The sequence below is a fragment of the Suncus etruscus genome, chromosome 1 (genome assembly GCF_024139225.1).
Source record: "Suncus etruscus isolate mSunEtr1 chromosome 1, mSunEtr1.pri.cur, whole genome shotgun sequence".
Lineage (NCBI taxonomy): Eukaryota > Metazoa > Chordata > Mammalia > Eulipotyphla > Soricidae > Suncus > Suncus etruscus.
The window spans coordinates 193,300,144-193,313,365 of record NC_064848.1 but is presented as its reverse complement, the minus strand read 5'-3'; the positions used below and the strand labels follow the sequence as shown (position 1 = coordinate 193,313,365).

General features: G+C 51.9%; 2 protein-coding genes across 2 annotated transcripts in view; both read right to left on the bottom strand.

Moving 5' to 3' along the window:
* MAPT (microtubule associated protein tau) overlaps window positions 1-13,222 on the bottom strand; it is a 108,591-nt gene that overhangs the window by 21,520 nt on the left and 73,849 nt on the right. Inside the window, 2 exon segments of the mRNA XM_049781801.1 lie at window positions 896-951; window positions 7,861-7,926. Of these exon segments, the coding sequence (XP_049637758.1) occupies window positions 896-951; window positions 7,861-7,926 (122 nt within the window).
* Window positions 3,223-5,148, bottom strand: LOC126018604 (microtubule-associated protein tau-like). The gene has a single exon (XM_049780715.1). It carries the CDS (start codon window positions 4,283-4,285, stop codon window positions 3,242-3,244), a length of 1,044 nt encoding a protein of 347 aa, XP_049636672.1. The 5' UTR covers window positions 4,286-5,148; the 3' UTR covers window positions 3,223-3,241.

The window sequence follows — 13,222 nt, the reverse complement described above, 5'->3', positions numbered from 1 at the left end:
CCTCAGTGCCCCTATTTTTGACTCCCAGATTTTGACTCCCAAATATTGACTTTCCACCTTCATCCTTAGCATTGACAACTTTGTTTTTGGTTTTTGGACTGCACCCAGTGATGCTCAGGGGTTACTCCTGGCTATGTGCTCAGAAATCGATCCTGGTGTGGGGGACCATATGGGACACCGGGGTATCGAATTGCGGTCAGTCCTAGGTCAGCCACGTGCAAGGCAAATGCCCTACCGCAGTGCCACCATCTGGCCCATTTGCTTTTTTGTTTTGGGGCCATACTCAGCAGCACTCGGGGTTATGCCTGGCTCTGGACTCAAAAATCATGGCAGGCTCAGAACCATATGAGATGCCAGGGATTGAACCTGGGTCAATTACGTGCAATGTTTAGTGTGTGTGTGTGTGTGTGTGTGTGTGTGTGTTGCACACCTGTAAGCTTGCACAGCCAAGACCTGGAGTGGGGGACCATATGACTCAAATGCCCCAATCCTGACTGGATTTAGACATACCTTCCCAGCCCCTCTCAGTATCCAAGCGAAGAAGAGCTGAGGCCTTGCCACTTCTGAGCAGACACAAAACACCTTGAATGACAGCTGTACTTTTTGTGTGTGTGTGTGTGTGGTTTTTGGGTCACACCCGGCAGTGCTCAGGGGATACTCCTGGTTCCATGCTCAGAAATTGCTCCTGGCAGGCACGGGGGACCATATGGGACCGGGATTCGAACCGATGACCTTCTGCATGAAAGGCAAACGCCTTATCTCCATGCTATCTCTCCAGCCCCAACAGCTGTAGTTCTACACAAACGTTGCGGCACAAGAATATGAGCTCAGTAAAAGACGCAATTGCCCAGGGCCTGGACTGTGGTGTGTGGCACACTCACTCATTCCAGCTTACCTTGTTTCTCTTGTCATCGTTTCCAGCCCCATCTTTGCTTCTGCTGACCATGCGAGCTGAAAAAGCAACAAAGGGAACCATCAGTCACACTTGCTTCCCTGGGCAGCAGCAGAGAGCCCGAGGAAGCACATCGCTCCTTCTTGGGACTCTGCATACTGCATGATCCGCTGAGCTGGTAGAAACCCCCCTGACGTTAGTATCCACACACGTTAGTATCCATACAGCACACTGGGATCACTGTTCCAAGCACCCTGGCAAGAGGGGCAGCAGGCTGGCTAAGGGGAATGGCGACATGCGAGGGACGCAGCAGAAACTGTGTGGCTGGCATATGTTGGCACAGGGGCCTGGGGAGAGGATAGTACCACACGCAAGTTCCCCCCAGCACTGCCAGCTGAGTCCAAGCTCACAGCAAGAAGGCATTTTTTGGGGAGCCATCAGAACCCTGAGGAGGCAAATCAGGATCTGTTGGCTGCAGCCCCAGGGTCCTATCAACCTTGCACACCTCCCATCAGCTGTAAACTAGTCAGTCCGCCACTGAGAGCTAAACTTTGACCTGCGAGGCAACATCACAGTCCACGGAGAAAACCACCCACGGAGCAGAGCAGTCAGTGCTGATGATCCACAGGATTTTACCTTCGTTTCATGCTGTCAGGGGACCATGGCAAGGCCCCTGGGGGGGTCAGCATGGCCACCAGAGCAGGAATTTCTAGGGGACCAGCACTGAGGAGTCACACAAGTCTCTGAGACTGTCAGTCTACAACAGGCCTGGGCCAGCATCAATACATCCCCAGTGGGCTTCCACAACTTTTTTTTATAAATTGTGGGGGCCATGCCCAGGGATGCTCAGGGCCACAGCTGTGCTGGGCTGGAGCATGTGGTCTCAGAGCCAGAACTTGGGGACTCTCATGCTAGACATACTCAAGGGATATTGAGCCACACCCTCAGCCTCCATAATGCACATTCTCTGCCCAAATCAACTAACATCATTCATGTGACTGCAAAAGCTCCAGGCTCAGGGCGGGCTGAACAGCCTCATCTGGGAGACGTTTTAGTCCTGGCTCTGAGCTCGGCGATCACTACTGATAGAATTTGAGGTGCTGGGGATGGAACCTAGGTCAGCTGCATACAAGGCAAAAGCCCCTACCTGCTGTACTATTGCTTCGATAACCCCCATCTAAAATTTTAAAGTTTGATTTCTTCTTTTTTTTTTGGTTTTTGGGTTACACCCGACGGTGCTCAGAGGATACTCCTGGCTCTGAGCTCAGAAATCGCTCCTGGCAGGCTTGGGGGACCATATGGGATGCTGGGAATCAAACCGGGCTCCATCCGGGGTTCCCCACATGCAAGGCAAATGCCCTACCACTGTGCTATCTCTCCTGACCCTAACGTTTAATTTCTTTTCTTTTCTTTTTTTTTATTTATTTTTTTTATTTTTGGACCACATCTGGCTGTGCTCAGGGGTTACTCCTGGCTATCTGCTCAGAAATAGTTCCTGGCAGGCACGGGGGACCACATGGGACGCTGGGATTCGAACCAACCACCTTAGGTCCTGGGTCGGCTGCTTGCAATGCAAACGCCACTGTGCTATCTCTCTGGCCCCCCTAAAGTTTAATTTCTTTTTTTTTTCTTTTTCTAAAGTTTAATTTCTATACAGCAGTTCAAAATGACAAGAACACCAGCTCCCAGTTTAGCCACTTTGCAATGGATAGCAAATGATGCAAGAATACTGAGGGTCTTGAGCATCAAATGTGCCCGCATGTCCCTGGCGTCTCCTCTGGGGTAATTACTGCCTTCTTCCTGCTGGAATCCCTGATACATGGGGGCATCTGCCCTCCACTCCAGTCCCTGAGACTGCTGGGGTGAGGCCGAGGGGTGAGGCCGAGCACTTAATCCCAGCACAGGTCAGCTGGGGAGGTGGAGGCAAGCCAGGAATCTGTCATTTCTATTAGGTCTTTCCGGTCACCGGTCACTCCTGGGTTTCTGGGTCCCAGGCTATCTCTGTTGCCCTGTGGGTGTCATTGACTACCTCGCAGGAGATGTCTGTTCCCAGGGCTAGTGTGTGCCCTCTGCAACCCTGAGCTAGTAAACTTCAGTTTTCTGGAAGGCCCCATGTTGTCTTTCAGATCAGGCTTCTCTGAACTTTAGCCTGGTTCAGCCATGGATACTTGGTGACTATTTTTCCCCCCCCTCACACCCAGTGGTGCTCCTGGCCGGGCTCAGGGGCCATAGGAAGTATAGGGGATTGAACCCGGACTGGCCATGTGCAAGGCAAGTGCTTTAATCTCTGTACTATTATACCCTGGACTTTAAAAACAAAATAAAACAAAAACCTGATCTTCAGTTTCTTCATATGCAAAGTGATAGTGGCTGTGCTACTTGGGAGGATCCAGGCAGCACATGAAGGGACCGAAGAGGCCCCTGGAAACAGCCACTGGTCTGGGTATCGGGGACTGTGGGGGATCCAGTGGCAGCAAGAAAAGATTGGGGAGCGCCATGGGAGTGGGCTGGCATCATGCAGAAGGAAGAGGGCAAGCGTAAGGAGACAGTGCCATGGAGCCAAGTGGGGGCCAAGGAAGGGCAGCAGAGTTGGGGTTCACTGCTGCTGTCCCTGGTGCGGCAGGTGCTAAGGGCTGGAAGCTCAGTGGGGGCCCTCGAGGGCGCTGGGAGGACCCCCGCAGGGGGTGACACACCTTTGAGCTGAGGGACCCGGCTGGGCGGCTGCTTTCCAGGAGGTTCCGGTGGGGCAGTGTCCTTTGTGTCCTCTCCCACGGCGTGGCCCTCGGGCTTCTGTCCATTCCCAGGGGGCCCCCCATAAATCGCCACCCCTTCCGAATCCACCTCTGCACACCCTGACTCCTGCCCGCTGGCCTGGCTGTCCACATGGGCTGTGAATTGGGAGGGTGTGTCCTGCCCCCCTGTGCTGGGTACTTGGGACCCCAGGGCCTGAGTCTCAGCAGGAACATGGGGGAGGAAGGTGCCCCCCTCGTCAGGGGTGTTGGGGCTGCCGGGGTCGACGCTGGGAGCCATCTCAGGATGTGGGAAGCTCGGCAGATTTGGGGAGTCCTGGGAGGGAGTGGAGTCCTGGGGTGACGACTCATCAATGTCCCGGTCTCTGTCACCATCCTCGTCCTCACCCGCCAGCCTCTCTTTGTTTGAGTCTCCCCAGAGCAGATGGTTCAGCAGCTGGGGGTGGGGGCAGCTTCCGGCTGGCTCTTCTGGCTGGGTCCCCAAAGACAGGGGTGCAGCCACTCCAGTGCCTTCAGGCAGGATGAATAGAAGGTGAGGGATCACCCCTGGAGTCGCCAGGTCTGCGTCCTCACCTCCATGGAGCTCTGGGACCCCTAGACGTGCCCAATCTATGTGGAGACACCCAGGCCACCCCCTCTGCATGACGCCTGGTGGGGGACCTGAGGGTATCCTGGGGCAGCTGGGATGAGGCTGAGAATGGCAAGGTGTCAGCAGGATGGAGACTTCCAGTTCTTTCTCCTCCCCAGGCAGCACAGAGCGCCCCCACCCAGCTCTCCCTCCCTGTTCTGTGGGATCTGGGAACTAAGGTCCTACAGTTGCCTATCTCTGGGGTCTGTGAATCCCTCCTCTGGGTGGAAGAGGCAGTGGTGACGGAAGGGACTAGTCACACTGGCTTTAGGAGGGGGCACTTTTGGCATCACGGCTGGGCAGAGAAAGGGGCTCCCCAGATCCCCTCAGCTTATCAGCTGGGCTGGAAGAGGCTGGGTCTCAACACATGACTCTCTATGGGCCCCTTACTGGGTGCCTCCTTCTCCTTGGTAAGGGTCCCCTTTTACTTTTGTTGTTGCTGTTTTTTGGGCCATACCCTTGCAGTGCTCAGGGGTTATTCCTGGCTTTGTACTCAGAAATTCCTTCTGGCAGGTTTGGGGGACCATATGGGATGCCAGGGATCAAACCCAGGTCTGTCCCAGGTTGTCTGCATGCAAGGGAAATGCCCTATGGCCGTGCTATCACTCTGGTCCCATTCCCTTTTAAAATGATTATTTTGAGGGGCTACACTGGTGGTGCTCAGGTGTTACTCTTGGCTCTATACTCAGAAATCGCTCCTGGCAGGCTCTGGGGACCATATGGGAAGCCAGGGAGTGAACCTGGGTCAGCTGCATACAAGGCAAACACGACTCACTGGGCTGTCACTCTGGCCCCTTAAGATTATTTTTAGAGGGATCACTAGGGCTACCCCTGCTGTGAGTATGGAGGCACCTGGTACCTGGATCTTGCTCATGTGACACCTGTGCTCCATCCCTTGACCTGATCCCCCTGGTTCTGTCTGTCTGTGCCTCTCTTTTGGGAGGGTATTTTGGGCCACACCTGGCCGTGCTCAGAGGTTACTCCTGGCACTGCGCTCAGAAATTGCCCTGGCTAATTTTGGGGATCATATGGGATGCCGGGAGTCGAATCCTGGTCCATCCCAGTTGGCTGCATGGAAGGCAAATGCCTTATCTCTATGCTACACTATGCTATTGCTATGGCCCCTTTGACTCTTTGTACAAGATAAGAGCAGAGATGAATACGAGGTGGCCTTCCAGGCTTGCAAACTGGAGGGTTCCGGGGTCTTGTCACCCAAACATCCCGCTCAATCTGGAGGAATCCAGGATGAATGTGCAGAGTTCCTCATCAACTCCTCATTGGCACCCTTTCTTCCCAGAGGTCTCAAAACAACATCTAGAAACCCCCAGGATGGAGGAGCTAGAAAAGGAAAGTGTGTGTGTGTGTGTGTGTGTGTGTGTGTGTGTGTCTGTGTGTGAGTGTGTGTGTGCATGCGTGTGTGTGTGTGTGTGTGTGTGTGTGTGTGTGTGTGTGTCCATCTGCTCTTTTGACCTTGACATGCTCAGTGACAGACAGGGTCGCAAGTAACTGCCTGCTGGCCCTCAGCCCTTCCACCTCATTCACTCTGGCTCAGATCAGCCAGAGCACAGCCCTGTGTTGTCTGGGAGATGCGTCACCTCCTGCTGACCGAGGCAGCCCTGGGTCCTGAGAATGGGTCAAACAAGCTATGCATCAGGATATGGGCGAGGGTGGGGAGAAACCCCCTGCAGACAGCGTTTGCTGAGAGACTTCAGAACCCACCAAGGGAGGCTGCAGCAGCAGTGAGTGCCCGTCGCCTTCAGGGCTGACTGCTCTTCCCAGAGCTTCCTGCAGATGGTGCTGGGTCAGGAGGCTTCTGTGCTTTGATCCTGGCCCTGGGGAGAGACTGGCCCCAGGGAACCATCACCCAGCACAGAGCCCACCCCCAGCATAAAGCCATCAGTGCAGGGCAGGGCGGCCAGTTCTGAGTCCTGACAATTCATCCACCGCAGCCTCAGAGGGGACTGTCCTTACCGCAAAACACAACCCCTAGTGAATGGTCTCGGGGGACCACATAAAGGGGTCCCCTTCACACCCCTTGCTTGGTGGTACTGGATCACCTTTCTCTCAGACAGACAGATGTCAGGAAGAGAGACAGCAGAATTATAGGTGTCAAGATTACAGATGTCAGAAATACAGGTCTCAAACCTATTCCTGCAGTGTAGGGCAGGAAGAGCAGGGCAGAGCTGGGACATCATGTTGGTCCTGATGTCAAGGGCATAAACTCAGACCACCCCACCACGTCTCCTGCTGGAGGGAACCCAGCCCAGCCACTCAGCCCAGCAGGCCCAAGCCCAGTACTGAGCACTGGCCTTGGGAAGACAGGGAAAAACCCTGGCCTTAAGTATAGATGTGAGTCCTTCTCCCAGTGCTGAGATGCTGGAGGCATGGTCAAGCCCTAGCAAACACTGAAAGGCAGTTTGCACTAGAGTGCTTTGGAAGAGCTGCTTGCTTTCTGCAGCAGGATGTGAGGACAGGAGCCTGCAGTGAAAATGTGTAGAGACAGTCCCTTCCCATTTACTTCTTATGGAAGTGATCGGTCATTTCTAGAGGCGACACCAGTATCTAATTTTACTTTAGACTGAACATTGTAATTCCAGAGAACTGGCAGCCAGGATCTTAGTTACGTAACAGAGTAGGGTGTCCCACTTCTGTCCTCTCGAATTGTTCTGAAGCTCTGTTCAAACAGGAGGGGTGGACACGTGCCTCCTGCTGAAATGAGCGGTCCTGGCAGCAATGTGAGTACATGCACGATAAGTTAGGGTTCACCCCCAGCCCTCGATATACCCCTTTGGGTGGGGGACTCCCTAAAACCAGATGACCCCATGGAAATGATGAATGTGACAAAGACCCTATGCCAATCTTTGGAGAAAAGAACAGTTCTTGCAGCCCCTTATGCAATCTAGAAGTTTCCACATGATACAAGAGACAAGTCTATTTACGCAGCAGACAACAGAGAATAATCCCAGCTCACAGAGCCTTCAAGGGGGTGAGAAATCAGATTCTTCAGACATTTCTTTTGTTTGGGGACCAAACCTGGCAGTGTTCAGGGCTTATGCCTGGTCTGCACTGAGGGATCACTTCTGGTGGGCATCAGGGGACCATATGGGACGCTGGAGATTGAATCCAGATCAGCTGCATGCCAGGCAAACACCCTTCCTGCTGTACTGTGGCCTCTCTCTGGCCACTCTGACAAAGGTTAACAGAAAGGTGCTCCCTTAGGCCATAGAGATGACCCCCAAGAAGGAAATCTGAAGTTAAAGGGGCACAGAGAGGAGAGTCACCAAAGTGAGCTTGAGGTCTGGCTCCCCGAAAGTTGAGGGCAGCCTGCTGGGGAGGGGCAGCTTGCCCCCATTCCTGACACCTCTCGGCTGACTTGTCCCACTCCCCAGTACAGACCATCAGAGGGTTGACTTGTGAACGCTCAGCCTGGCTTGGGCGAGCTGCTGTCCAGTCCCCAGAACTCTACTGGATCTGGGACTTGAGGGTATGGCCAGCCTCTTCCAGGAAACAGCCCTGCTGGGGTTTGCTTCCTCCCTCGTCATCCCGCTCCCCATGCCCTGGTGTGGGCCAGCACCCCACAGTTTACCCACCTTGATTCACGTGTCCGGCTGCATGGTCGTCCATGTTGGGGGTATCTCCTGTGCCGGCCTCTTCAGCTGTGGGAGGCAACAGCAAATGAAGAAGATAAAAAACCAAGTTACTGTTGGCTTCAAACAGAACTGCTGCTTTGCTCTCCCCAGAATGTTCAAGAAAGGTATGTCTTAGGGTGCCAAGGAGCTGGCACTCTACAACGGACATGGTCAACTCCACAGAGTACTTGGCACCCACATACCCTCCAGGACAGCACTATGCAGGAGGAAAGGTGGGGGCTTCATCTGGCCAGAGCACTTCAGTCCTCCAAGATGCACATGGGGCAGGAATAGGGGTGCAGCAGGCCGTGTGCTGCCAAGAAGGACAGGTGGGCTGTGGGCGAGGCAGGAGTCCCTGCCAGGACCCACTATCTACTTCTCTTGTAGCCCATTGACTCCTCAAGGTCTGTCTTGGGGTGTAGGAGAATTTGGAAGGAAGTTTTATAAAGCAGCAGGCAGGTGGCCCCAAACTACTGGTTTCTTTTTGCCCAGTTATTGGGTGCCCCCTTTTACTGCTTACCTAGAACAAGTACTACTGGGTATGGGGACATTAGCAGCAGGCAGTTTTTGGGGTATCTTGGGGTCAAGATACCCTGAAGAGCCCCAGATACAGAAGAGCCAGTTCCTGACATATCAGCACAGTATTGAAGGTGAAAGTTTCACACACATCCAGCTGCTGCTGCTTCTCATATGTTTGTGTATTGGTGGGTCTGGGATCAAACCCTGTCTCATGCAGACAAGGCACACACTTGGGCCCCTGAACCACTCATCTCGACCATGCCAGGGCATCGCTGTATATCAGGACTGCCTATCTAAGAGGTCACAAAAGTCACTGCCCAGTTGCAGAACTGATGAGCTAGCGGCAGTGACCACTGCTCTGGGACCAGCTTCTTCTCCCTTAGGGGGGCCTTCTCTGTGCTCCACCGCAATCTGAAATGCTGCATGGATGCCCCCTGCCTGGGCAGAGCCAATGAGGAAGCTTCAGGTGCATAAACACCATCTCCAGGTGCCCTGCTCACAGACCAGCTCTTTGACTGCACTGGGCACTCCAGTTGGCTGTGCTGCCCAGCAGGTCTCCTGGAATGGATGCTCCTTATCATGCCACAACTGCATTTGCCCCAGTATGTGGTCTTCAGCAGAGCTGACCCAAGTCCCCATAGGCCTGGACAGCAGATTAAGAGGGACTAGGTGCTGGTGCAGGATACAAGGTTGAGCACGGGGCCCAGGAGGCCGCTGGGATGCTCAGAAGCATTTGTTCAACCACCAGTATGGCCTGGTTCGGGTCTGACTCCAAAACAGGAGCTTGAAGCACCAATACAGTCAAGCGGTGCTGGGGTAGTGGTGGCTGGCAGGTGTAGGGGCCCCTTCTCTTCCTGGGACCCCAGAAAGGCAGGGAAAATGTTGTGTTCTACATTGGGACAGTGAAACTTAACCCCCAATGGGATTTCACCAGTGCATGAAGACAGTCCATGCATGGGTCTCATGGAAGCAAGGTGTTAAATTGAGGTGCATTTCCTGGCTATGGTTCCTTGACTCTCCAACATCCTTATAGTGTGGAGGATGAAAAGGATGGAGAGGAGAGAGGTTTTCAAGGGGACTTATTTGAAGAGAGCAGCTTGGCAAGGGAAAGGGCAGGCCCTGGGTCGCTTCCAATCTCATCCTACTAGAATGGGTTCAAGGCACAGCTGGTAGCCCTGGGCAGGTGTGCCCTAAGGTGGAGATACACGGGCTGTGGCAGAACCTTACCTGGGAGAGCTAGTGGAGAAAAGACGGGTGCCATGGTCAGCAAGACCAAGGCCAGGGCCCACCATGCCTTGAGTGCCCCAAGAGCCCCAGTGAGCACAGGATATTGAGCAGGAGGTGGGATGGACATGTCTTCAGGTCACTACCAACAGGAAAGCACTGACCCCAACTGAGGCAAGGTGGGGGTACATCTGTGTACCCCGAGGTGATGAGAAAAGAGAAAAAGCTCCCAGAACTTCAAGAGCAGTGGCCAGGGGTCTGGAAAGACTCCACCAAGGTTCCTATGCAGGGCCACAGTGATGCCGGCCCACTACAAGGCCACCAGCAAATTTTCTCCTGCCCCTCATGTGCTTTCCTTTCCTCCAGACCCTGGGGGCTGACTGCATCCTTGTGCCAGCCTGGATGGGGCATCTGAACTTTCTTTCAGGCATTCCTACTCATTATTTTTATTGTTATTTGGTTTTTGGGTCACACCCGCCAGCACTCAGGGGTTACTCCTGGCTCTATGCTCAGAAATTGCTCCTGGCAGGGTCAGGGGACTATATGGGATTCTGGGATTTGAATCACCGACCTTCTGCATGGAAGGCAAATGCCTGATCTCCATGCTATCTCTCCGGCCTCTTGGTTTTTGTTTTTAGGGCCATTCCCGGCAGTGCTCAGGGGTTACTCCTGGCTCTACACTCAGAAATCGCTCCTGGCAGGCACAGGGGACCATATGGGATGCTGGGATTCAAACCACTGTCCTTCTCCATGCAAGGCAAATGCCCTACCTCCATGTTATCTCTCCGGCCCCTCATTTTTTTTTTTTTTAGCTTGGGGATTTACACTCCACAATGCTCAGGGGCATCTCCTGGCTTTGTGCTTAGGGTCATTCCTTGTGGTGCTCCAGGAATTAAAATATTGTCAGTAGGCATATTACACAGGAAACTTAACCCTCAGCCATCTCTCAAGTCCACTGATGGATTCTTTTTCTTTCTTTCTTTCTTTCTTTCTTTCTTTCTTTCTTTCTTTCTTTCTTTCTTTCTTTCTTTCTTTCTTTCTTTCTTTCTTTCTTTCTTTCTTTCTTTCTTTCTTTCTTTCTTTCTTTTCTTTCTTCTTTCTTTCTTTCTTTCTTTCTTTCTTCTTCTTTCTTTCTTCTTTCTTTCTTTTCTTTCTTTCTTTCTTTCTTCTTTCTTTTCTTTCTTTCTTTCTTTTCTTTCTTTCTTTCTTTCTTTCTTTCTTTCTTTCTTTCTTTCTTTCTTTCTTTCTTCTCTTTTCTTTCTTTCTTTCTTTCTTCTTTCTTTCTTTCTTTCTTTCTTTCTTTCTTTCTTTCTTTCCTTTCTTCCTTCCTCCTTCCTTCTTTCTTTCTTTCTTTCTTTCTTTTCTTTCTTTCTTTCTTTCTTTCTCTTTCTTTCTTTCTTTCTTTCTTTCTTTCTTTCTTTCTTTCTCTTTCTCTCTTTCTCTTTCTCTCTTTCTCTTTCTCTCTTTCTCTTTTTCTTTCTCTTTCTCTCTCTCTTTCTTTCTCTCTTTCTTTCTTTCTCTCTTTCTTTCTTTCTTTCTTTCTTTCTTTCTTTCTTTCTTTCTTTCTTTCTTTCTTTCTTTCTTTCTTTCTTTCTTCCTTCCTCCCTCCCTCCCTTTCTTCTTTCTTTCTTTCTTTCTTTCTTTCTTTCTTTCTTTCTTTCTTTCTTTCTTTCTTTCTTTCTTTCTTTCTTTCTTTCTTTCTTTCTTTCTTTCTTTCTTTCTTTCTTTCTTTCTTTCTCTTTCTTTCTCTCTCTTTCTCTTTCTTTTTCTTTCTCTCTTTCTCTCTCTTTCTTTCATTCTTTCTTTCTTTCTTTCTCTCATCTTTCCTTCCTTTCTCTCTTTCCTTCCTTCCTTCCTTCCTTCCTTCCTTCCTTCCTTCCTTCCTTCCTTCCTTCCTTCCTTCCTTCCTTCCTTCCTTCCTTCCTTCCTTCCTTCCTTCCTTCCTTTCTCTCTCTTTCTCTCTCTTTCTCTCTCTCTCTTTCTTTTTTTTCTTTGTTTTGTTTTTTGGGACACACCCGGTGGTGCTCGAGGGTTGCTTCTGGCTTTGCATGAGAAATTGCTCCTGGCAGACTCAGGGGACCATATGGAATTGGTCCCATGTCCAATTGAACCCATGTTCATCCTGGGTCAGCTACATGCAAGGCAAATGCCCTACTGCTGTGCTATGGTTCCAGCTCCCCACTGATGGATTATTTTCATTGTGACTTGGCTTATTTTTATTTTTAATTTTTTGGCTGTGGGGCTGTTCCTGGCATTTTTTGGGAGGTCCCCGCAGCCCTCACTGAAGAAAGCCACACTCCAGCCCTTGGACTCTCACTCTAGCCCAGAACCTGGGGGTGGTGTGAAAGTAGCCCAGGGCTCAGGCGTCTTGTGCATAGTGAGGCCCCCATGGTTGCATCTCTGCCAGAATTGAGCAGCACAAGAACTTTCCCTAAGTGCAAGGACAGTGGGAGGAAAAGTCGAGTCACCCAAGGCCTCACCCCTGTGTCCGTGTCCCACAGACTTGGCCACACATCCTGGCTAGGCCTCAGGGACTTAGCTTCCATCTGCCTCTGACTAACCTGTCAGACGTCTGTCCCAAGCACTGTATTTTGTGTTGTTTGTTTTGGTTTTCGGGCTACATACGGCAGTGCTCAGGGGTTACTCCTGGCTCTGCACTCAAAAATCGCTCCTGGCTCAGGGGACCTTATGGGATGCCGAGATCGAACCTGGGTTCGTCCCAGGTCGCTGCATGCAAGGCAAAAACCCTACCACTGTGCTATCGTTCTGGCCCTGTCTTGTTTGTTTTGGGACCACTCCCACTTGGTACTCAGGGGCTACTCCTGGCCTGGTGCTTGGGGAGTGGGTCCTAAGGAAGTGGTGCTTAAGGAATTGTGAGGGGTCGGGAATCAACCCCAGGGTTCCTGTGTGCCAAATATGGACTCAGACTTCCATGATGGCCCATGTCCAAGTCTCTGAAGCCAGATGGGACAGCTTCTGGACCCATAACCAACCCTGGAGGGTCATCACCTAAGCCCAGAAGAGGCCAAGGGACTGGAGCAATAGTAGAGCAGCCTTGCATGTGGCCAACCTGGGTTTGATCCTCAGTATCCCATATGATCCCGAGTTCTGCCAAGAGTAATTCCTGGGCACAGAGCCAGGAGTAAGCCCTGAGCATCACCAGGTATGACCCCAAAAAACCAAGTAAGAATCAAAACAGAAAAGGCCAAGAGAGGACAAATGGGGACTGTGCCAGTGTGTCTAGCTAATGGAGCAGAACATTGTTGCTCCAGCAGGCGGGGTAAGCCCCTCTGGAAAGGGACAGCCACCCTCTCCTGGCAGTGCTATCTCTGGGCAGGGCCCTGTGGGATACATCATTTCTTTAGACAGGGCCACCTTGTCCCCAAGCTCGATGCAGGACCATCTGAGGAGTCCAGTCTCCTGCAGAGCTCTGGGTAGCACCTTCAAATCAGGGTGGGGAGACAGGAGACAGTGCAAAGGGCAGGGACACAGGCCTGTGTCAGAATCTCAGGGTCTGGCCCTAGTATGTCAGGTTCTTTCACACCACCAAGCATGACCCCAAATACCAAACCCGAGAAAA